General features: G+C 37.0%; 1 protein-coding gene across 2 annotated transcripts in view; it reads left to right on the top strand.

Moving 5' to 3' along the window:
- G3BP2 (G3BP stress granule assembly factor 2) overlaps positions 1-24,337 on the top strand; it is a 28,058-nt gene extending 3,721 nt beyond the window's left edge. Inside the window, exons 2-12 of one of the 2 annotated variants that reach the window (XM_007519811.3) lie at positions 7,500-7,618; positions 8,619-8,700; positions 10,552-10,725; positions 11,994-12,084; positions 12,715-12,817; positions 13,722-13,902; positions 14,848-14,946; positions 19,235-19,337; positions 20,848-20,976; positions 21,474-21,592; positions 22,016-24,337. In XM_007519811.3, the coding sequence (XP_007519873.1) occupies positions 7,524-7,618; positions 8,619-8,700; positions 10,552-10,725; positions 11,994-12,084; positions 12,715-12,817; positions 13,722-13,902; positions 14,848-14,946; positions 19,235-19,337; positions 20,848-20,976; positions 21,474-21,592; positions 22,016-22,288 (1,449 nt within the window). In that variant the 5' untranslated portion in view covers positions 7,500-7,523 and the 3' untranslated portion in view covers positions 22,289-24,337. The remainder of the gene's footprint in view (positions 1-7,499; positions 7,619-8,618; positions 8,701-10,551; positions 10,726-11,993; positions 12,085-12,714; positions 12,818-13,721; positions 13,903-14,847; positions 14,947-19,234; positions 19,338-20,847; positions 20,977-21,473; positions 21,593-22,015) is intronic. The other variant, XM_007519812.2, reaches the window with a different exon arrangement.
- Positions 24,338-25,920: the final 1,583 nt, after the last annotated feature.

Here is a 25,920-nt window from a genome sequence, read left to right as displayed (position 1 = left end):
AGCATGGTAAGGTGTGCTCAACTTGATCTTTGGTAGTGGCAGTGTTGCAAAACTAATCCTTTTATTTTATCTCATAAATCATTACTGCATAAGAATAGAGGTGCCTTTTCATAGCTTTTAAAATGAAACAATTGATGGGATACAAATTTTGTGGTAATGATTACCGTTACTCTGGTAGCGATATATTACCTTGTCATTTCATAAAATGTTTAAGTATTTCATGACTGCAGTGTACCATCAAACTGATGTTTCATATTTGGGGTTAAGTTTGTTGTGTTTTGTTTCTTTTTGTTTGTTTTATTTTTATACCAGAGCACTGCTCAGCTCTGTCATATCATGGTGTTGGGAATTGAACCTGGGAAACTCAAGGATGAAAAGCTTTTTGCATATTGTATTTTGTTTCTAAGACCATTTAGTGTGTTATCAGAAAAAAAATGCTATCAGGCAAAGATCAAGATTTTTTTTTTTCAATGTTTTTAATTAGATGTTTTTGATTTGTCATTTTACTAGGTCACTGCTTAGCTTTGGTTTGTGGTGATGCAAGGGATTAAACCTGAGACTCTGCAACTTCAGGCATGAAAGTCTTGGGGACCCATTCAGGCCCCTGCTCCCCAACTGGTTGTGAGGAGGGAAAGCTTCACAAGTGATGATCAGCGATGCAACTGACTTTCTCTCGCTTTCTCGCTCTCTCTCTCTCTCTCTCGACAGAAATCGAGAGGGAAGAGTCTTTTTGCATAATCATTATGCTATCTTCCCTGCCTTAATGAAATATTTTCATTCCTACCAATCATTCCCATTCTTGAAAGCAGGGTTCTCCTCACTGAAGTTGAGGAGAAGCACCTTAGGATCTAGTTTTAGCAATCCCACTCCCCATAACTCTATTCATTTAAAATTCTAGCATATTTTTAAATATTTATTCCCTTTTGTTGCCCTTGTTTTATTGTTGTCATCGTTGTTGGATAGGACAGAGAGAAATGGAGAGAGGAGGGGAAGACAGAGGGGGAGAGAAAGATAGACACCTGCAGACCTGCTTCACCACTTGTGAAGGACTCCCCTGCAGGTGGGAAGCCGGGAGCTCAAACTGGGATCCTTATGCTGGTCCTTGGGCTTTGCACCACCTGCACTTAACCCACTGTACTACCGCCTGACTCCTTCTAGCATATTTTTAAAGTATATTTCATTTATATTTTATTTTCTTCCAAGGTTATCGCTGGTGCTCAGTGCCTTCACTATGCATCCACTGCTCCTGGAGGCCATTTTACCCATTTTTGTTGCCCTTGTTACTGTTTTTGTTGTTGTTAACTACTCTTGTTGCTGGATAGGACAGAGAGAGGAGGGGAAGATAAAAAGAGGGGAGAAAGATGAAAGATAGACCCCTGCAGATCTGCCTCACTGCTTGTGAAGTGACCTCCCCTGCAGGTAGAGACCCAGGAGCTTGAACTGGGATCCTTATGCTGGTCCTTGCACTTGGCACCATGTGTGCTTAACCTGTTGCGCTACTGCCCAGCCCCCGCATGCATATTTAAAGATTATGCTTCCGGTATTTTCAGTCAGCTTGCAATATTTTTATAATTTAAGACTAACTATAAATCATCAATAATTTAGGCATAATGTCAGATTACTTTCCTGTTTTACTATTCTACATAAATTTTCACATTTAATATTCTGGTCATTTTTCCAAAGTGGCTATACTATTTTTCATTCCTACTAACCATTCCCATTCTTGGAAGCAGTTTTCTAAGATTTTAGTATTGACTATAATTAGGTGACGTGTGGTTACAGTCTTATTTTTTTTTTTTCAAGCTTTTTTTAAATGATAAATTTTAGGCAGGGGAGATAGCATAGTGGTTATACAAAAGACTTTCATGCCTGAGACTCCCAAAGTTCAATCCCATGCACACCATCAGCCAGAACTGAGCAGTTTTCAGTTGAGGCAATGAAATAGCTCACTTAGTATGCCGCTTTGCCTTGTATGCAACCCAGGTTTGAGCCCAGCCCCCACCAATCTGAAGGAATAAAGTGCTGTAGTCACTTTCACACTCCACCTTAAAATTGTTTTGGTTTTATTACATATGAGAGAGTATGGGGGGGGGGGGTTTAGAGCCAGAAACACTACTCTGGAAATGTGCTAGGGATTGAACCAAGAACCACAGCCTGGCAAGTCCTACACTCTACCAGTTGAGCCATTTCCCTCAGCCAATAATTTTTAATGATTAGTGAGGTTGAGCATTCTTTGTCTATTCGCCATCTGTATATCTTAATGTGGAATATGTCTTAAATATCTTGCCCATTTCAAAAGTAAATTTCTGGGGTGGGCGGTGATGCATCTAGTTGAGCACACATGTTGGCATGCACAAGAACCTGGGTTCAAATCCCTGGTCCCATCTACAGAAGGGAAACTTCATGATTAATGTAGCAGTGCTACTGATTTTTCTCAATTGCCCTTTCCCCTCTCAATTTTTCACTTTCCTATCAGATAAAAAGAAAAAATGAGTGCTGGAAGCCGTGGATTACTAAGAGGGGTCTATATTATCTTTGATATCAGAGCATCATTGAATAATTTTTAAAAGCAGAGTACTTACTGTCCAGTTCTGGTTTATGGTGGTACTAGGAATTGAACCTGGTACTTAGTAGACTCAGGTATGCTTTGTTTTTTGATGAGAAGAAAGAGAACCAGGCATTGTCTTGGTCCTTCAGTGCTTTATCCATGGTGCCACCTCCCTGACCACATGTCATTGTTTGTCCTTGCATTGGTAAATATTGAGTGGATTTGATACCTGCTTATTCACCCAGTCAATAGGGAATAAAATAAGATAGAAGGCTTAGGAGTAAAGACACGGCTCATCAGCTATAGGGTGTGCTTTACCATGTTCATGAGGAGGGAGCAAGTCCCAGTGTAGTAAGTTCCCTTGCTTTCATCAAGCAAGGCACAGTGAGATCTCACACGTGCAAGACCTGGATTCTGCATAAGTAGTATTTTTAAATCAGTATTACTTAATATGGAGTGAGGACTCTTTCTGCCAAAGGCCATTTGGATATTTATAGCATCATTCGTGGACTTTGCCAAATTACAAGCTTAAAAATTTGCATTTACTGTTTTTATGGAAAAAGATACTAGACTTACTGAGTTCCCGAGTTCTGTCTATGATTTCCTTAGCAATTCCAAAATTCTCCTTATCCCTGATCTAGAGAATGAAAATTCTTTTTTTTTTTTTTAATTTTTTTATTTAAGAAAGGATTAGTGAACAAAAGCATAAGGTAGGAGGGGTACAACTCCACACAATTCCCACCACCCAATCCCCATAACCCACCCCCTCCCATGGTAGCTTTCCCATTATCTATCCCTCTGGGAGCATAGACCCAGGGTCGTTGAGGGTTGCAGAAGGTAGGTGCCCAACACCAGATGAGTGGCTGAGAAAGCTGTGGTATATATACACAATGGAATACTATGCAGCTATCAAGAACAATGAACCCACCTTCTCTGACCCATCTTGGACAGAGCTAGAAGGAATTATGTTAAGTGAACTAAGTCAGAAAGATAAAGATGAGTATGGGATGATCCCACTCATCAACAGAAGCTGACTTAGAAGATCTGAAAGGGAAACTAAAAGCAGGACCTGATCAAATTGTAAGTAGGGCACCAAAGTAAAAACCCTGTGGTGAGGGGTAGACATGTAGCTTCCTGGGCCAGTGGGGGGTGGGAGTGGGCGGGAGGGATGGGTCACAGTCCTTTGGTGGTGGGAATGGTGTTTATGTACACTCCTAGCAAAATGTAGACATATAAATCAGTAGTTAATTAATTTGAGAGGGGGAAAATCAATTGTCTGTCTCAAAGTTGTCTAGTATCTCAAAGATACTAGACTTACTGAGTTCCCGAGTTCTGTCTATGATTTCCTTAGCAATTCCAAAATTCTCCTTTTCCCTGATCTAGAGAATGAAAATTCTTTTTTTTTTTTTTTAAAGTATTTTATTTTGAGAAAGACACAGAGGGACTTCAGAGCCTCAGGCATGGGAGTCTTTTTGCGTAACCATTATGCTATCTACCCCTACCCGAGAATGAAAATTCTTTAATATTTATTTTATTTGATAGGACAGAGAAAGAGAGGGAGAAACACCTGCAGTGGTGCTTCACCACTCATTTTTCCTTTTTGCCACCAGGGTTATCTCTGGGGTTTGATGTCAGCACTAGGAATCCACAGCTCCTGGTGGCCATTTTTTCTTTTTTCCTTCTACTTTATTTTTATTTGACAGGACAGAGATTGAGAGGGGAGAAAGATAGGCACCTGCAGACCTGTGTCACCGCTCATGAAGCATCCTCTGCAAGTGGAGAGTCAGGGCTGGAACCCTGATCCTTGCACATGGTGATGGGTGCACTTAACCAAGTGTAATACCTCCCAGCCCCTAACTTTTACTATAGATAGTGTGTGTGCTGCATATGATATGAATGTTTGGAACACTAGGAAGAACTGAAGAGCATGAATCACTGGGAGTAAAAAGAATCTCACAGACTCCCAAGAGACATTGAGTTTTTAGAATTTCACGGTTTCAAAATTAAAGAATGTATTTATGTATGTATATTCAGCAAGGCATTCAAAACACAAAATTTGGGGGCAGTTTCCTCTTTGCCTTCCTGTGTCTCATTTTTGAGGTAGATTCCTTTATTCTGATAAAAAATCATATAACCTATTAACCCAAATTTGAGCACTAAGAGATAACTTACCCAGTAGAGCCTATGTTTTTTAGCCCCTGGCACTACATTGATTCAAAAATATGGGGGTGGGGGGTGGGAGCACAGCCAGTTGAGCTCACATATTACTATACTGTTCCCCACACCCGCTTCCCATTTTCAAGGGAAAACTTAAAGAGTGGTGAAGCAAGTCTGCAGGTGTGTGTTCCTACCTCTTCTCCCCTCTCCCCAATTTCTCTGTCCTATCAAGTAAAGTGAAATAAAAGGAAAGGAGAAATGGCCACGGGAGCAGTGGGTTCTTAGTGCCAGCATGAAGCTGCCCTGGCAGTTTCCCCTGGGAGCAATTTGAAAAAATAATAATAATAATAATTTGATACAAAATTTGAGTCTTATGATAAAAGTTAGATGTAAATTCAGGTAAATTTGAGGAAATTGAGAGTCTGAAGACCCTTGAGGACTACATTTAGGTAAGAAAAAAAAGTTCTATCTTAGAGATACTGAAAAGTTAGGAAGGTGAACAATAATAAATGCAGGTGGGTGGTGGTGATCTTTGGATTTTTTGAATTGTGACTTTCTAGAAAATTACACTTAAGGGGCAAATCAGTTTTGTTTCTGTTAAAGTGAGCGATTTGATAGGGGAGTAGAGAAGAGGGAAGACTAAGATACACTTAATTTAGGGCAAAGTATGATTAACAGACTGTCATAATAAAATGACTAGCATTTTGGAAATTCAGTAGGAAGATAGATTTTCAGGAAGGATTTTCAGGATGACAGTATACTTCTGATATTCAGATGCATGTAATCTTATGACTTAATGCTACTTCACATCACTCTTGTCCTTTTATGTGTTAGTGCTTGATAATCCTTTCTGTTACACATTCTTTGATTTCAGAGTCTATTAAATAGATCCTAAAATGATAGTATCTGATTCTACTTTTGTGAATGAACTTTTTTAATAAAGCACTTTAATTATAGGTAGTATAGAACTAATACAAAGGCATAGATAGTCAGGATCATTAACCTCACAGCTGTAAAGCAGATATGAGTGAAAAGAACTACATTGAGGATGAGCCATTATGCATTTTCTTTTATGAACTGACTTCCAAGTCAGACAGCAGATACTTCATTCTAGCTAACAATAATGACAGATATGGTAGAAAATCCAGATACTGGGACCAGGCAGTGGCATACCAGGTTAAGCACATAATTATAGTGCTCAAGGAGCCAGGGTCAAGCTGCAGGTGTCTTTCTCTTTCCCTTTCTACCACCCCCCTTTCAATTTCTCTATATAATAATAAATTTTTTTAATATTTTCCCTTTTGTTGCCCTTGTTTTTTATTGTTGTAGTTATTATTGTTATTGATTCATCATTAGATAGGACAGAGAGAAATGGAGAGATGGGGAAGACAGAGAGAGGGAAAGATAGACACCTGCAGACCTGCTTGTGAAGCAACTCCCCTGCAAGTGGGGAACTGGGGGAATGAAATGGGATCCTTACACTGGTCCTTGCGCTTTGCACCACCTATGCTTAACCCGCTGTGCTACCGCCCGACTCCCAATAAAAATGTTTTTTTAAAAAAGATGATCCTGATATTTAAAAATTGAGGGTCACCTTTACACACTAGGAACAGTTAGCTTTTTGCCAGGTTTTGCTTTGCTTTGCTTTTCTCTCAGCTAGAAAGACACCAAAGTGTCGAAGCTTCCTTCACTGTGATGGAGGCCAGACTGGGTTGTGCACTTGACAAAGCAAGCTCATGATTCAAATGAGCTATCTTGCTAACCATTGTCTAGATTTCTTAATTTCACCTGTTCCACGACCATCCCAACAGCCTCCACTTTTAGCTCCTTCAGACTCTGATCCTCTGGTTTCTTTTTAAAGACCATAGTTCCCTAACTCATCTTTTGGACTAATTTAGGGTCATTTTCTCCTCTGCTTCTTCCCCCAGCAGAAGCAACAAAACTGCCTTTGAAAGCAAGTGTTGGGGGGCCTGGGCGGTAGTGCAGTGGGTTAAGTGCACATGCTGCAAAGTGCAAGGACCAGTGTAATGGTCCTAGTTTGAGCCTCGGGCTCCCCACCTGCAAGGGGTTTGCTTCACAAGTGGTGAAGCAGGACTTGTAGGTGTCTGTCTTTCTCTCCTCTGTCTTCTCTCAATTTCTCTCTGTCTTATCCAACAATGACAGCAATAACAACAACAATGATAAACAAAAGGGCAACCAAAGGGGGAAAAGGGCCTCCAGGAGCAGTGGATTCAGTGTAGGCACTGAGCCCCTGCAATAACCCTGGAGACAACAATAAAAAAAAAAGCAAAGTGTTGCATTATATAAAAACTTAAACATAATGAAGAGTTACTTGTAGACAGTTTGAAAAGATTTTCGGAACAATTGTAAAAAAAAAAAAAAGAATTAGAAATTTTAATAGAGTATTTATGTTAAAAGTTAAAATTTTACATTATGTAAAACTAGAATTATATAGAACTGCATTTTCTTCAGACTTTATTAATGAGAGAGAACCAGACATCATGTGTGTTTGTGTGTGTATCTATTACCAGAGCACTGCTCAATTTTAGCTTATGGTAATGAGGGAGTTGAACCTGGGACCTCAGGCTCAGGCATGAGAGTCTGTTAGCATATCCGTTATGCTATATCTCCTGCCAACTATGAAATCTTTGTTTGATGGAAACTTGTTTTGAGATATTAACACAACAAAATTCAGAAATTCATTTTTATCCCCATTGGTATGATTAAGGAAATGTACTTAATAGATTTACAAAAATGACTTTTTTAATAGTTATTCTTGTATTTGTTTCCTCAGCATTTGACATTGTGCAGCAAAGAAATGGTTATGGAGAAGCCCAGTCCGCTACTTGTAGGGCGGGAGTTTGTGAGGCAGTATTATACTTTGCTGAATAAAGCTCCAGAATATTTGCACAGGTAAATTTTAAACGAATTTAATCGTTTTCAATTAGTTTATTTTCTTAAGTATGACTATTTTATGTCTTGCTATATCCATCAGTAACTTTCCTCTAGAATTTTTGTCACTTAAAAAAAATTAAGCCATGAAGTGTTGCTTTTGGTAGAGAGACATGTTACAGTGCATAAGGACCCAAGTTCTTATATCTTTCTAAGTGTGAACAAAAATAGTACTGACATTTTAGTTGCTAAAAGAGTCTAGGACATAACTCGTCCAGTAGAGCATATACCTTGCCATGTGTACATCCCTGGGCTTGATCCCCGATGGCTAATGGAAGCATCACAACACAAGGGGGTGTTATAAAGGTATTGGAGCTGTTGTGTGCTGTCTCTTATCTGAAATATAAAGAAAGTGGGACAGAGGCAGACAGCAATGGAATTACTAATGTGACAATATAAAATGTGTTTATCTCTCAATCTTTGATTATAAAAATAGATGAGGATAGCTAATTGTCTATTATTGTATGCAGCACCCTAAGAATTTTCAGGGAGTTATTACTTGTTTAATCCTTTCAGCTATTCTGTGGAATAGTTACTCTTTTGCCTTCTTATTTATTTTTCCCTTTTTTTTTATTATTGTTGTTATTGTTATTTATGTTGTTGTTAGATAGGACAGAGAGAAATGGAGAGAGGAGGGGAAGACAGAGAAGGGGAGAGAAAGATAGACACCTGCAGACCTGCTTCACCACCTGTGAAGCGACTCCTCTACAGGTAGGGAGCCGGGATCCTTGAGCTGGTCCTTGCGCTTTGCACCACCTGCGCCTAACCCGCTGCGCTACCACCCAACTCCCCTTTTGCCTTCTTACCAAGGAAACTGAATGCTAACATTGCTGATTACTTAAGGTTATACAGTTGCATTATTTAATGACAAGTGAAACTAGAAACTAGATCTTTTGATTCCAGATCACCAACAGAATTTTCTTGAGTGAATATTAATGATTACATTACATTTCATTTACAGGTTTTATGGCAGAAATTCTTCTTATGTTCATGGAGGAGTTGATGCTAGTGGAAAGCCCCAGGAGGCTGTTTATGGCCAAAATGTAAGTATCAAATTCACATATACTTTAGGCGTTGAGGTAAAGATTTGAAAAATACTGTTTTGCCTGTGGATTTATTCTTGCATGTGATTATAACTAGTGTTCTTTAAAGTACATGTTTTACATGAAACATGCTCTAATTTAAAAAATGGAGTATTTTGTATACATAATTTATACATGCATCAACTGACAATCTGATTTTGCTTTTGTTTTGCCACCAGGGTTATCACGGGTTCAATACTTGCAAGGCAAATCTCTTTCCTGCTAGCCTTCTTATCTCAGTTTCTTATTTGATAGAGACAGAAATTGAGAGGAAAGGGAGAGAGATAGAGGGAGAGAGAGATACCTGCAGCAGTACTCGTGTAGCTTCCTCCCTTCAGGTGGGGATCAGGAAGTTAAAATTAAGGTGCTTGTTCATGTTAAAGTGCACTTGACACAGTGTGTGCCAACACCATTCAGCTCTTTTTTTAATTATTTATTTATTTCCTTTTTGTTGCCCATGTTGTTTTTATTATTGTAGTTATTATTGATGTTGTCGTTGTCTGTTAGGATAGAGAGAAATGGAGAGAGATGGGGAAGATGGGGAGAGAAAGACAGACACATGCAGACCTGCTTCACCACCTGTGAAGCAAGTCAACTCCCCTGCAGGTGGGGAGCCAGGGGCTTGGCTCGAACGGGGATCCTTACGGGGATCCTTACGTGGGTCCTTGCACTTTGCACCATGTGCTCTTAAACTGCTGTGCTACCTCCCCACTCCTCCCCGTGTAAATATTTATACAGAGAAGTGACACTGAAAATGGTTGAGAACTAGAGAGAGAGCATAGTGCTGATGCAAAAAGGCTTTCATGCCTGAAGCACCAAAGGTCCCAGGTTCAATCTCCAGTACCAAGATAAGCTGGAATTTAGCTGTGCTTTGGGTGATAAAGAGAGAAACTAGTGATTTGAGAAGGGAGATAGTGAATCTGCCAGACCTAAACAGCATTCTGGTTTGTCTCATGTTTCTCTCACTGAAGTGAAATAAATTAAAAAAAAATTAAAGAAGAAAATGATAGGTTAGGAACATCATTTTTACATTAGTAATGAATTCAGCATAGAGTGAATTCAGATGAGCAGGAAAAAGTTAATGGGGGGAGGGGTGTGGGCAGTAGCACACCAGGCTAAGCACACATAGTGCAAAGCACAAGGGTCCGGTTTGAGCCTCCGGCTTCCCACCTGCAGGGGAATCATTTCACTTCACAAAGCAGATCTGCAGATGTCTGTCTTTCTCTCCCCCTCTGTCTTTCCCATCTTTCCCAATTTCTCTGTCCTATCCAACAGCAGCAACAATGGGGGGGGTGGCCACCAGGAGCAGTGGATTCATAGTGTAGACACAGAAGCTCAGTAATAGCCCTTGAGGCAAAAAAAAGAAGTTGGTTGGGGCAGGGGTTGATAGCATAATGGTTATGCAAAAGGTTCTCATGCCTAAGGCTCTAAATTAAATAGCTCTTTTTTTTTTTTTTTTTTTAAGTGTTGAGAGTCCGGGCAGTAGCACAGCAGGTTAAGTACACGAGGCAAGGACCAGCATAAGGATCCCGGTTAAAGCCCCCAGCTCCCCACCTGTAGGGGGAGTCGCTTCACAGGTGGTGAAGCAGGTCTGCAGGTGTCTTATCTTTTTCTCTCTTTCTCTGTCTCCATTTCTCTCTGTCCTATCCAACAACAGCAGCAACAATAATAATAACAACAAAAAAGACAAGGGCAACAAAAAGGAAAAATTTTTTTATAAAGTGTTAGAAATTCAGTTAAGAGTCTGTAATATAATGTGGTTTTACTATAGGTAATGTTATTTTTTGTTTCTTTCTCTCTTTTCTAATAAAGGACATACACCACAAAGTATTATCTCTGAACTTCAGTGAATGTCATACTAAAATTCGTCATGTGGACGCTCATGCAACCTTGAGTGATGGAGTTGTTGTCCAGGTCATGGGTTTGCTGTCTAACAGCGGACAGCCAGAGAGAAAGTTTATGCAGACCTTTGTTCTGGCTCCGGAAGTAAGTTTTTGTTTGTCTGTTTGTTTCTCTGAGTTTTCACTAACATGATATTGCTCAATTTATTGGGTATTCAAAGATTCTTAAAATTTGGGTGTGCTTTATTTTTTAGCAGTTTGTTGTATATCTTATTATGTGTTTTGTATATAGTTTTTTTTACTTTTTAGAATTAAAAGTCATGATTAAAATTGTAGAGACAATAAAACTATGTTGTCCTAATAAGTTATATATTGGGGCCAGGAGGTGGCACACCTAGTTAAGCACTCAAATTATAGTGCACAAGGGCCTAGGTTCAAACCTCTGGTTCCCACCTGCGGGGGGGGGGGGGGGGAGCTTCACTAGTGGTAAAGCAGGACTGCATGTGTCTCTTTGTTTCTCTCTCTATCTTCCCCCTCTCAGTTTCTCTCTCTATCCAAAAATAAATCGATTTTTAATAGGTCATAAATTAAAAAGGGAAAATTCCATCTTTAATTGATACTACTTTCTAATTGATTAGTTTTTTCTTTAGTTATAGTATTCAAGTTGTCTTTTGTTAATTGTTTTATGTTTAATATACTATGCTCAGTTGTGGGAAATTGGGTCTATGTTGCTTCTATAGTATTTTTTAAAAAATATTTATTTTTTTCCTTTTGTTGACTTTGTTTATCGACATCGTTATTGTTTTTTTTTAACCTTTATCTATTTGATAGAGATAGTCAGAAATTGAGAGGGAAGGGGATGATAGGGAGAGAGACAGACACCTGCAGCACTGCTTCACCACTTGTGAAGCTTTCCCCCGCAGGTGGGGACCAAGGGCTCAAACCTGGGTCCTTGCACACTGTAACGTGCGCTCAACCAGGTGTGCCACCACCTGGCCCCATTATTGTTGTTGATGTCGTTGTTGTTGGATAGGGCAGAGAGAGGGAGAGAAAGAGAGACACCTACAGACCTGCTTTACCTGTTATAAAGTGACTCCCCTGCAGGTGGGGACCCAGGGGCTTGAACTGGGATCCTCACGCTTTGTGCCAACCCAACTAACGCAACTTAACTTAACCTGCTGTGTTACCGCCCAATTCCCAACTTCTGTAGTATTTTTTTTAAAAACTTTATATGAAAAGTCATCCAGAGTATCAAATTTGGGACATGGTGTTTTCAAGTCCCATGCTCTAACCACTGCACATAGGCCATTGTTTCTACAGTAAAGTTATATATGCAACCATATGATTTGCTCTTCTATTATACTGTCAATTTTATTACAGTTTGTGGAATATTTGAATGTTGTTTTCATATAGGGATCTGTTCCGAATAAGTTTTATGTTCACAATGATATGTTTCGCTATGAAGATGAAGTATTTGGTGATTCTGAACCAGAACTTGATGAAGGTAAGGTTATTTTCAGGAAAGGCTTATATTATATATACAGAAAAATATGAAAGTTGCAGGCAGTATTGCAACTAAGCCAAACACATGTTTGGTGCCCAGTACAGAATTTTTTTGGATCCAGTACTTGCCAACCCTTATTTTTATTTTTTTTTCCAACCCTTACTTAATGACTGTTGACTTCCAATTGTTTTACTTCCCTCCCCCCCCCAATTCCTCAGCTCTGGTTTATGGAGGTGCCAGAGATTGAGTTTAGAACCATAAACCTTAAGCATGAAAGTCTTTTTTTCTCCCCAGGGCTGGGGAGATGACATGGTGGTTATGCAAAAAGACTTCCATGCCTGAGGCTCTGAGATCCCTTGTTCAATCCCTAGTACCTCCCTAAGCCAGAGTGAGCAGTGCACTGGTCTTTCTGTGTCTCTCCTATTAAGACAAAAAAAAATTTAAAAAGAAAATCTTTTTTGCATGATCATATGCCATCCAATTTAGTTGAAAGAATGAAAATTGTTGACTGTAAGAAATGTAACAAATATTTTTCTTCTGTCTATAACGTCACTCCTTTAAACTTTTAAAAATATGTATGCGGAACTGTCAAGTCTATTTAAGAGAAATTAATACATTTTGTGTTGCCAGAATCAGAAGATGAAGTAGAAGAGGAACAAGAAGAAAGACAGCCATCTCCAGAACCTGTGCAAGAAAATGCTAACAGTGGTTACTATGAAGCTCATTCTGTGACGTAAGAACAATGTTTGCAAGACTAAAACCTAAGTTAATACAGAATGGATTTTACCTCCTAGAACTATTACTGGAAGTAAATATTTCTGAAACTTTTTGGATAGAGAGGAAGTGTGCAAAGTGCATACCAGTGCTTTGAGATCCACTTGGAGATCTTCATTCCTTGTCTTTGTTTCTCTAATGCGGTGCTAGGGGTTAAACCCAGGACCTCACACTTAGAGTACAGGAGCTCAGTCATTGAGCTCCTCCTTGGCCTCTGGAAGTCATTTATTATCACCAGGTTTATCACTGGGACTCCAAGCTTGCATAATTCCACCACTCCCAGTGGACTTCCGCCCCCACCCTCCAAAGTGGGAAAAAATAGAGTAGGAGAGTTATCATATCACTGCTCCACCACTCGTGAAGCTCTTTGATACTGGGTACTCCCATGTAGTGGCCTGGGATTTGAACCTGAGTACTTGAACATGGACTCTACTGTATGAGCTATCTCCTATCTATATGGCCCATTTTGAATGTTTACCACAAATATGTAAGATATATAGAAGTAATTGCTTAATTAAAAAGTTGGCCCAATGCAGTGATCACTTACTAATGCAGCATATATAAGACAAAACAGAAAACAGGCATCTTTTTATAAATAGTAAAATGTGTTCTTGGCTAGTACTACAGTAAACATTCTTAGTTAATTCAGCTACCTACTTTCAAAATGTTGCAATTTCAAAAATACTATTTGAGTATTCCCTTTTTGGCTTTTTTTTTTTTTTTTTTTTTTTTTTGAACTTTTGCTTCAAAACTGTTTAAAGGTAAAGAAGAGAGTATTAATAGGCCTGTTGGGTTAGATACTTCTTGAACAGTTTAACTGATTAAAAGCAAAGTGGTTTTTTGGTTTTTTGGTTTTTTTGTAGTAATGGCATAGAGGAACCTTTGGAAGAATCTGCTCATGAACCTGAACCTGAGCCAGAGTGTGAAACAAAAACTGAAGAATTGAAGCCACAAGTGGAAGAAAAGAATTTAGAAGAATTAGAGGAGAAGTCTACTTCTCCTCCTCCTGCTGAACCTGTTTCTTTGCCACAAGAACCACCAAAGGTTAGATCAGAGCAATTTTTTAAATGTATAACATCACAATTTCATGATTGGTATTACTAATGAAGCATGACCTTTCTTCTGTATTTTTAATATAGTAAGCCATGATTTTTATGTATGTGAAAGACTGTTGCGCTTTTTGGTAATCCTGAAGAAATTCATTTATCCCCACCCATCTTCCATGAAAGGATACTCATTAGAGTGAATTTACTTGTGTGTTTGTATTATTTAGTATCGTGCTTGAAATCATTCAAGTTCTCTGTGCAGATATACAACAGGATTTTGTGTGATTTCCAGACTTAACAAGTTGACCTCTTGTTAAGAAGAGATAGTGTTTATTTCTGGTTTAAATGGGAATAGTTTCCATGCTATACCAACTAAACTATCTTGGAAAATGATACCCAGGGTATATCATTCAAGCCTACCTAAAACATCTTTTTTATGTTTCTGTAAAGTATTTTATTTTTCTTTAAAAGTAGGTTAAAGTGTGTTTGAGTAGTGAGAGGAACAGATTCCTTGTTCAATTTGTGAATGTGTGTAAAGTTTCCAGCTAGTACTCACTTCTCTCTTACTACCTCTCCCTTAACATCACACACCCTGTCTTTGTCCAAAAGACATCCATTCTACTAGGTTCAGATTTCTCTAGCATGTACAGTTGTTAGTGGGTTTGTTTGCTACTTGCTCATCTATTTAGAGCATGTAGGAACTTGCTTGTGGTTTTATTTAGTAGTTCAGACAACAGTCAAATAATTTTGCATAATTAGATTTGAAATCTGGCACATAGACTGGCATGTGTGTGTGTGCCTTCCATTTAGGATTCATTCAATATAGAGCAATGGCTTAGAAATGCAAAGAAATATATATATATCAATATATTTGGAAGTTTCCCTGTAGGAATGTTGGTGGTTTTCCATGATTAGTAGTCTAGGTTTGTTGCATTTCCTGCAGGCTTTCTCCTGGGCTTCAGTGACCAGTAAAAACCTGCCTCCTAGTGGTACTGTTTCTTCCTCTGGAATTCCACCCCATGTTAAAGCACCAGTCTCACAGGTAACCAATCTGTGAACACATTGGATTGTATCCTTGTTACATTGCCAATTGCTTATCTTTTTTATACTTTTTTTAATGACTCGATCAGATTATGAATTAAATATACAAAAATTGTATTAAATGTTAGTGCACCCATTTTAAATGCCAAATCTCCATCATCTTCATAGGAGGTATTTGGGGTTTGGGTGTGTAATATAGATTACATTGGTTTTACCAATAAATAAATAAATATATATATACAGATAATTGTCGTTTTAAAAGGCTTTTTAAAATAAAAAAGCATGTTCCTTTTTTAAAAGTTTTAAAACTTTAGCTAAATTATTTTAAGGGAGAGATTTTGAAAGGCACAAAGTAGTGTGGTGTTAAATTACTGTTTTTTGTTTTTTTTTTTAAGAGAGAGGTCATTTAAAACTTACACTGTCTAATAAACTCTCAGTCTGTAAGTGGTTCATACAGTTGAATTGAAGCCTGTACCAACTTATGACTGTAGTGTTCACCTTAACTGATCATTTCTAGTATTCTGCTTTTTGTCTGTTTGTCATCTTACCCATTTCAGAGCTCTTATACATACTGGCTTCTTAATACATTTTTTAGATACAGGGTAGAATTAACTAGATTTCAGTTAAGCTTTTCATCATAGTTAAAAGAGGATGTACGATTGTTTTCCTTAGATGATGAGTCAAATTTCACTGCACCCAGAAATTTAAATTTTAAATGATTAATGCTCCTAAAATCAATCATATGTACTTCCTGTAATCTCTAAACAATGACAAGTTTCGAGGTTTCAAAGGTTGCTAGTAATTATTGGTACCCACCATCGGTTACATAAGAAGAGGGTATTATCTTAATGAGGAAAAATTTTTTTGTTAGCTGTTACTACTTGTGACCTGATAAGTGACATCTGACTTTAGAAATGCTTGGTTTAATTTCAGATTTGCATTTGGACTCCTTCAGGTTTTTATTTCATTTAAGTTGGCTACATTAATCAGTTTATTATACTTTTAAAATGTCCCAGATACTGTACAAAAACACTTTATAGTCTTGTTTAATCTTCAAATCCACCCTTTGAGGTTGGGTATACTACTATTCATAGGAGGTTTAGGCCTAGAGTACCTTACTCAGTTGTTGTACCAACAACTATGTCAATGCTATGACTGGACTTAAGAGTTTTATTTAACATCTGAATCCTTATTTAATTCATATAAACCACTTTTTTAGTTCTTTGAAGGGAAATGTTATGTTTATATCAAAAAGTGTTATGTTTAAGTCATGTCTAAATTAAATTATATTAGATCCTATTCTGTTGTGGGGGTGAGCGTTTTAGTTTTAAGTTACTGTTATTTCTAAAAATTAACCTAGGGAGCTAAATTACGTTTGTTCACCTCCCTCCTAACTAAAACAAAAATTTTATAGACATTTATATTTAAACCTTAAGAGAACTTTATCTTTTTGGGTTATACTTAGAATGATCCACTTGATTTAATAAACCCTTCAATTTTATTGTAGCATCAATTACCATAACATTTTTGGCACAAGCTATAAATAAAAGAAGATTTTACTTTAATTCTAGAACAGTGCTAGGCATTAACTTTAGAAGTAAGTATGTTAATTTCTTAGTACAAAGGCTTTTGTCTAGATTTGACTGGCTCATCTGAATAGCTGTGTTCAACTAAATGACACTTGTTATTAAACATACTGTTACTGAGTTGATTTGATGGTACTGTTTTTCTTTCTGTTTTTTTTCCCCCTTGAGTACAATTTCTGGTTTCATGGAATTAGTTAATGGCCATAAAGTAGTAGTGTGTACATTTTATCTGTTTGGCATAAGTATTTAATTGTGGAATTGAGCGTGAAAACTGTAGTGCACAGCTGGTTTAGTTGGAATATTGATCAAGTTATTGAAAGGAAATTGTTAGGTGTTTGGTCTCATTTTCTTCTGCATTGGCATCATCAAGCATTACAAACAGTAAGATTGCTAAATCATTCTGAAGTTTTTTATGTTGGAGATTAATTTTGGTTTTAATTCTTAAAGTATAATTAGGAACTTTATATTTTGTTTCTTTTAGTGACTTCTGTTTTGATAATCTGTTTAAAAATAATTTGAATCAAGTGAGTCAGGATTGCCTCAAGTTCTCTTAACATTTGAAATGGAGTCTAAGGTTTTACTGAGAGTTTTAAATAGTAAATACATTTGCTATTCATTAACTTTTTCCTAAATACACTAACTTAATCAAATGTTGAACAGATCACATCTGTTACTTCATTTTTTAAAGGACTGAAATTGCACTTTGAAGCCCCTTTAAAGTTTTCTTTCCTTTTTTTTTCTTTTTCATATTTTAAATTTTATTTGTTTTAGAGTCTGAAATTGAGACGGGAGGGAGAGAGAGACACCTGCAGCACTACTTCACCATTCTTGAAGCTTTACCGGCCCATGGGGATTGGGAGCTGGAACCATGGTCCTTACACATTTTAGCATGTGTGCGCTACCAGGTGTGCCCCCATAACTGGCTCCAGTTGAAATTTTTAAATGAATTTGTTTGGGTCAAATTAAGAATGTTAGCAGTATATACAAATAGTATTTACAGGGAGTCGGGCGGTAACACAGCGGATTAAGCGCAGGTGGCACAAAGTGCAAGGACTGGCATAAGGATTCTGGTTCAAGCCTCAGACTCCCCACCTGCCGGGGTGTAGCTTCACAAGCGGTGAAGCAGGTCTGCAGGTGTCTATCTTTCTCTCCTCCTCTGTCTTCCCCTCCTCTCTCTATTTCTCTCTGTCCTATCCAACAATGACAACAATGACATCAATAACCATAATAGTAACTACAACAAGGTCAACAAAAGGGAATGAATAAATATTTTTAAAAACAAATAGTATTTACTATATATAGAGCACTCTAACAAGTTTAACTGAGCCAATAGTTACTGAACATTTATGTCAACAATACTGCTTATTCTTTTGGTGATACAGAAATAAATTCAGATGATCTTAAATATGTAAGTAATATAAAAGCTAGTGAGTTTTTTTATTTATTTAATTAGAATTCTAAGGTATGGGAAGTATCTTTAGCTGATTAAAATGGAAATCTAAGTAGAAGAAAATAGAACTTGGGGAAGAGATAGGCAAATCTGTTAAATTGCTAGTATAGGAGTTGATATACCGTTGGATTAAAGTAGATACAATATTTTAACAATAAATTGACTTCATTTTTTTTAAAGAAACACAACTGTCAAAATATTTTTGTGAATTTTGACAATTTAGTTAAATAATTGGTGAAAGAATTTGAGCTTCCTGGACAAAGATCAGGTGACCAGCCATAAAGATTTTAAAAATTACTCTACTTATACTGATGAATATTGAAAGTCATTTTGTATAACCATTATGCTATCTCCCTAGCACAGAAGTGCACAATAGGCAGCCTAAAGAAGTTGGGACTATTGAAAATACCATTGTATAGAGGCAAAAGTAATTGCAGGTGTTAATTTTAAAAATAATTGTCTGTTTAATTCAGCAATTAAAGAGATAGAGTCCAGATCACTATTCACCTGTAGTATGTGTTGATGCTGGGGATTGAACCTGGAATCTCTGGGCTTTATGGCTTGCAAACCTGGTGTGGTACCTCTGCTGTCTTCCGAGTCCTAGGGTCAGTTGATAGTTAACATACAGCTTTTTCTTGGGGGGGTGGGGTCGAGATAGGTAGCTAAAGGACATTTTCTTTAGCCATTTGAAATGCTATATACATGTCCCTGCCTTTTGTTTGTTTCGTTTTCCTTTTGTTTGTGCATTTTAAAGAGTTATTTTTAGGTACTACAGTAAGCTAAGTTACCACTATTGGCTTTTAAGATTTAATTGTGGACTGGTTTAGAAACCAAAGCAGCAAACTAGATAACTAGAAAGTATGTCATTTTCTTTCTGAGATAAAAGATGGCTTTTTATTTTGTATATGTATGTACATGTAATGGCTCATCTTGATTTTTTTTTTTCTTTTGTATCTATACCTTTTATGATGTCTTGGTGCGGATATAACTTTATTTTTATGACATGATTGTAAAAATCAGTTTATTAGTTATATAACCTTTAGTGGACAAACTACCCTACAGTCCTAGATTGGTACAGAATATCTTTGTGAAAAAGTGTATTTTTGTCATACATATGACATAACTTTCTAAACTTTATAAAATGTCATTATGCCTTTGACTGTCTTGTTAATGGTTACTGTCTCTGGCTTTGGTTCTAAGAAATGCTTCCTTATAACGTGCTTTTTTTTTTTTTTTTTTGCCTTCTGTTGCAGCCAAGAGTTGAAACTAAACCAGAAGTTCAGTCTCAACCACCTCGTGTGCGTGAACAACGACCTAGAGAACGACCTGGTTTCCCTCCTAGAGGACCAAGACCAGGTCAGACAGCCCTTTTTGTAGCATTTAGCACTTAAAAGTTAGGAAAAGACTAAACTTGAAAGAACATAGTATTTTGTATACAAATCCTTTTAGTACCAAAACTATACTGCTAAAAAATAGTCTGGGGCAAAACTAACTTGGGAGGATTAGTTAACATGCCATAGAGATCTTGTATTTTGAAGATGGAAAAGAATTTTGAGACATTTGGTTATTGTCACTGATTCTCAATTCAAAATCAAGCTGCCAATAACCTACTCTTATTTAGCACTCTTATCTCTTCACAGATAAACATAAGCATACCCTGATTCTTATTTTGATTATCTTAGATAAGTAAGTTGCATGATTTTTTGACTCATTTCCATTTTTAGCTAGTATATGTAGCACCTCTACTTGAGTTCTGTGTTTAGATTATGTGTTGATTGGGTCCGGGCAGTGGCGCACCCTGTTAAACGTACATAGTACTAGATTATGGTGGTTGGGTTTTTTTTTGTTTGTTTGTTTTTGTTTTTTGCTTGCCTTACCAGAGCTGCTCAGGTCTGGTTTATGGAGATTGAACCTGGGACTTTAGAACCCCAGGCATTACAGTCTCTGCATAACCCTTATGCCTTCTAACCCTGCCCATAGTACTAGATTTACATGTTGATGTGTGAACAGTTAGCATTGTTTTACAGATTGAGTTTATAATCATGGGTGAAGTCCTTAAATTATGACCATGACTTTCACCAGGACTGGGGAAGCTTTTTTTACCAGGGACTATTGGGATATTTATACCATCATTCATGGTCCATACAAAATTTATCAACTTTAGGGTAGGTGATAGATAGCATAATGGTTATGCAAATAGACTCATGCCTGAGGCACTGAAGTCCCAGGTTCAATCCCACCATAAGCCAGAGCTGAGCAGTGCTCTGGTAAAATAAAAATGAAAATAAAAAAACAACAAAAAAAGAAAAAAAAAATTATCAACTTTAAAGTTTGTACTTAATGTTATGATTAAAGTGCCTAGATTTATTGAATTTTGAGTCCCACCTACAATTACTTTGGCATCAGGGCTAAATCAGATATACAACTCACAGGTCAAACATTGCCTACCTCTCTGGTACACTGTTTATATATCATAGAAATTTCTGTGATGCCTAGTGTCCTTTGTGTTACTGGGAGAAAGATATGTATCCCCATATGCCCTGATGCATATAAATGAGATATTACTGTTTATTGATTTAGCTTAATTTTATATAACCAAAAATTATTTTTAAACACTTGATAAATATACAAATAAATCTCTAGTTGCAGTCTCTTTGGTTCCTGGATGATCACAAGGGTTTGGTTAAGGAGGAATAAATACCTGTACTACTGAAAGTAACTTTTCATGTAATTAGCCAGTAGCTCTAAAAGGGATTTTATCAGTCTTGTTTTAGGCACTTTACAATTTATTGTTATATTGTTTTCTAACCTACTAGTTACTATTCAAGGAACACACTATCTTAAACAATATCTGCTGTTTCCCCAGGCCGAGGAGATATAGAACAGAATGAATCTGACAACCGTAGAATAATTCGATATCCAGACAGTCATCAACTGTTTGTTGGTAATTTGCCACACGATATTGATGAAAATGAATTGAAAGAATTTTTCATGAGTAAGTGGTTCATTTATTTTGTTGTAAAATAAATAAGGAGATGAGCTTTTTAAATAATACGAGAATTAAAAAAAAATTGTACCCATCACTAACCAGAAGAGCATAAAAGAATGTTTTGATATCTTCTAGTGGCTGTTTTTAGTATTGATTGAATTAGTTCAGTAGAAGTTAGGTGGCAGTACTGTATAGATCATTCTTAAATTTAGAGATGGGACTCACTTGACATATATAAGTAAGAAAAAATGTTACTTTTCTAAAGCGATGTGGGTAGCTTTCTTTTTGAAAGAACCAATAAATAGATGTAGAAGGTTAACAAAACAAGCAGGGCCTATTGCAGGCATATTAGGGTAATAACTGATAGGGGTAGGTTATCATCACTGGGTGTAGTGGCTTGTTGCTTTTATTTTAAAATTAATCAAGGTTATTTCAGCAAATAAAGTATCAAGAGTTTTCTGTTAACATATTTTTAACATTTGATATAATATATATTTTCACAGGTTTTGGAAACGTTGTGGAACTTCGCATCAATACCAAGGGTGTTGGGGGAAAACTTCCAAATTTTGGTTTTGTGGTTTTTGATGACTCTGAACCAGTTCAGAGAATCTTAATTGCAAAAGTAAGTGATTTAAAGGGCATTAAAGACTATGTTATTCCTGTTACATATCCTATTGGTACATTTTAAAACCATAGAAAATATTTTCTCATGCTAAGACTAAAAATAGTTTATTATAAAATGGTATTTATGCAAAGAGTGGAGATTTATTTAAATGAAAGATAGGAGAGAAAAAAAAACAGACATCATTTCAGTTCCAGGACCTCATGCTTGAGGTCCAGTGCTTTCTCCACTAGAGAAATGCCACCCTGGGCCAGGATGCAGATAATTTAAATTTCACTATTTACTTATGTAAAGGTTGGAATAGATGACAGCATACCAGGTATTAGGAAACTTGTTTTTGGTTTTTGCTAAATTTTCTTAACATATGCAAAGGAATGCATTTGCTGTCTAATCTGCTCGTGTAAACTTTTTCCCCCCCTAAAGCCAATTATGTTTCGAGGGGAGGTTCGTTTAAATGTTGAAGAGAAAAAAACAAGAGCTGCAAGAGAACGAGAAACCAGAGGTGGTGGTGATGACCGCAGAGATATTAGGCGCAATGACCGAGGTCCAGGTGGCCCACGTGGAATAGTAGGTGGTGGAATGATGCGTGACCGGGATGGAAGAGGACCTCCTCCAAGAGGTGGCATGGCCCAGAAGCTTGGCTCTGGAAGAGGAACTGGACAGATGGAAGGCCGCTTCACAGGACAGCGTCGCTGAAGCTCCACTGTTGGCAAAGTCTTGGCAGTGGTACATTATTCATCGTGTTTGCATTCTTGTTAATTTTTATTTTTATTTTTTTGGCTTTGGAATGTGACACAGCCTTTTTGATCATTTCTTTGATGTGAAAAAGCATCTTTGGTTATCGGTTAAATTGAGGTGGACATTATTTCCCCAGTTTCTCAACAGGATTCACATTAATTTATAAATCTAGACTTGGAGAATTAAGGACTGAGAAATGACCATATCTTAAAACTATCTACAACAAAATGAACTTAAAAGGACATGCCCAACTGAATTCAGGTCCTTTGAGTCAAAAAATCCTCTGCTGCACATTTTAAGTGTTACTGTTTCTGCTTATTAATGTTGGAAACAAAAATTGTGCAATTTGTGCAATTGGAGAATCTTGCCTTTTTTCTTGGCTTCCCCCAAAAATACAAACCAACAGAAACTTATGCACGCATCAAAATGTACTAATGGGTACTCTGAACTCATTAGCGTTGACATCTGCAACATGGAGGCAACAGGGAAAAAAAAAAATCTTTCATCTTTTTTTCCAGTAGAAAATAGTTTGTGAAATGATGAGGGCATTTTATCTGCTTGCTGTGACCAGCGTGTGTACACATAAACCTTAACAAGACTACAATATATTCCAGAAGGAAATCATTTAGTCATGAACTAAATAACAAAAACCAGAACTTCAAATACTATGGTCTTTAATATTAGACCAGATTTAGTAGCTCCATATCTAAGATTTTTCTACCTACCCCTCTTCAGTACAGGGATGGCTGGCTGCTCAATACACTCCTCCTCCCCTATTTCCTTCCTTTAAGCTGTGTACAGTGAAAATTGTCTTTACTGTAATTTTGTTCTCTGGTAATGTAATAAGCATGATGGTGCCTTCTATTAATACATCATTCCAGTCTTGCTGGTAATTTTGTACAGTATAGTGTATGAATTGCTGTGCTACAAAGCCAAACAGCTGCAAAAACGTTGAAAAATCATTGAAGTGTATAAAAATTGCAGTATCTTTAAAATCAGTAAAATTGACTAGCATATTATTTACCTTGTCCTTTGGTTAACAATTTTGTGTTCTGTGTGGGAGGAAGTGTTGGGGACAGGAAGAAGGAAGTAGTTGGTTACTTAAGTCTCTTGTTGACTTTTCTGTTAGCATAAATGTGAACATTAAGAGGTGCTTGGAAAAGTCAATTAACTTGATGTACATTTTAGTGGTATTTTAAAAGCAGATTCCATTAGTGACAAGTAAACCTGAAGTGAGGATACTGCAATTTTCAGAGAAGATAACAGCAGCTCCTAAGTGTTTGTGTTTTCTATTTGGGGGACAGGGAACTGTCATTCATTTTGCACAATTCTTGAACTGATGTCAGCACCCAAGTGGCTCTGAATTTTAAGTCTGGGACGACATCTTTTATTTTTACATGAATCTCTAAACAATTCTGTGAGCAAGTTTGTAGCTGCTGGATTATGTCTGTCTTTAAAGCAAGTTCAGTAAACCGCAACTATGGCAAAGGATACCCAATGTTATGCTTGGAACATTCAGTACGTACTAGTTCTGATGTTTCAGGCTAGGAGTGGGATAAGTAAGTGTGGCCACTTAATGCTGCTTGTTGGCACGGAAGACTTCTCCATCCTATCTTAGTAAAAAAGAAATTGCACTTGACATGGTAGCAAACGTTCCGAATTATAAAGCTGTTTGCAATTTAGTAGACTATATAGATATTTTTTTCCATTCTTGTACTGGGCAATATAAAATTAGGTCTGTCTTTCCCCTTGAAAGAGGTCTTCCATGTTTTAAGGAAAAGTCTTGCAATACTGCATATATTTTTGGGACACAGATTTCTGAGTTTTCGTTTCTGGGGGGAGGGACTTAGGAATTTCCTGTTTGAAACAGTTTTACACTTTCTAATGTATAGTACTTGAAGTTTTTACTAGATAATTACTTTAGAGTTTTAAAGCCTTTATTTAAACTACTTTAAGTAAGTGGTTTATTGTCAGTGTTGGTTTTTTTTTTTCCCTTCCCATTTTTTTTTTTTTTAAAAAAACTGTATGTATTTAATTTGCAATCCAGAATATTGCCCTGCTGCCCAAACTGTTCTGGCACCAAAAGTAATGACAAGTGTTAAGTGTAATAGAAAATTAGAGCAAAGAGCCATTCAGCTTCAGTCTTTACATACCACAAATGAAACATGAAAACATCATATGGAGAAGTTTACATGGTGATTGTTCACCTGCAGTACTGTGGACTTAAAACATTTTGTCCCCTTTTCAGTGAAATAGAGTGAAAAATATTCATCTACAATTACTGTTATTTGCTTATATATATATATAATTTTTTTTGATGGTAACATTCTATCCTTATGACACTATTGCAACCAAATCAGCTTTACCATCTTGGCTTTAGTAGGTATAGAAGACAATGGATTACCATCTTTATTGCTGTAATGTGTTAAGCATTATATGCTAGTAGAATCTAGTTTGTTTCAGGTGGAAAGTATTCTTTGAGTTTCCATTTTGAATGTGTTTGGACTAAATGAACAATAAACTACTGATGTCTGCAGCATTTATCTATGTTCCTAATTTTATCTGTAGGGCCGTGTTCCAAAATATTTCTTCTAATTGCATTTCATATAACCTAAGTAGAAATAAGGAATTATTCTAAAACCAACCGTTTATTAATGAAATTTGGTAGATTAAAAGGTTGATCAGTTAAGCTTTACTCCCTAGCTTTTGAGCTTTCATGGGTTATTTCAGTTCATTTAAAGGGCCATTATATAAATTGAACACTACAGAATAATAATACATAGTAAAAATATCATAATCTAAAGCTAAGAATAACACTGGGGAAAGGTTACTGATTTTCCACAGGATCGCACTGCCATGTCTTACCTATCTCAGAAGGTACAGGGCAGCATGAAGGATGGGAAACTTGAGTTTACTTGAACTAGCAGATGTCACTCAAATTGAGTGATTAGAACACATTCCACACACAAAGAATGGTGTGGGTTTTTTTTCTATTGGATAGAGAAATTGAGAGGGGGAGGTAGAGATAAAACAAGACCACCTCCAGCTCTGCTTCACCACTGTGAAGCTTCAAGGATGTGGAAAATGTTTTTTAGAAGAGAAAAAAGTACTGTGGTCCGGGATATGCCATAGTAGATAAAGCCTTGGACTCTCAAGCATGAGGTCCTGAGTTCAGTTGCTGACAGCACGTGTACCAGAGTGATACTCTTTAGCCTATCATTCTCATGAATAAATTATTTTAAAAAGAAAAAATATAACCATTGGGAGTCGGGCTGTAGCGCAGCGGGTTAAGCGCAAGTGGCGCAAAGCACAAGGACTGGCATAAGGATCCTGGTTCAAACCCTGGCTCCCCACCTGCAGGGGAGTCGCTTCACAAGCGGTGAAGCAGGTCTGCAGGTGTCTATCTTTCTCTCCTCCTGGCTTCCCCTCCTCTCTCCATTTCTCTCCTATCCAACAACGACTACAACAATAAAACAAGGGCAACAAAAGGGAATAAATAAAATAAATATTTAAAAAATATATATATATAACCATTATGAAAACAACAAAGTAGACATTTGGTCAAGGAAATTTAGAACTAATTAGTTGAA

This window comes from Erinaceus europaeus, chromosome 3 (genome assembly GCF_950295315.1).
Source record: "Erinaceus europaeus chromosome 3, mEriEur2.1, whole genome shotgun sequence".
In the NCBI taxonomy this organism is placed as follows: domain Eukaryota; kingdom Metazoa; phylum Chordata; class Mammalia; order Eulipotyphla; family Erinaceidae; genus Erinaceus; species Erinaceus europaeus.
Note: the sequence above shows the minus strand (reverse complement) of the source record. Positions and strands in the feature narration are given on the sequence as shown.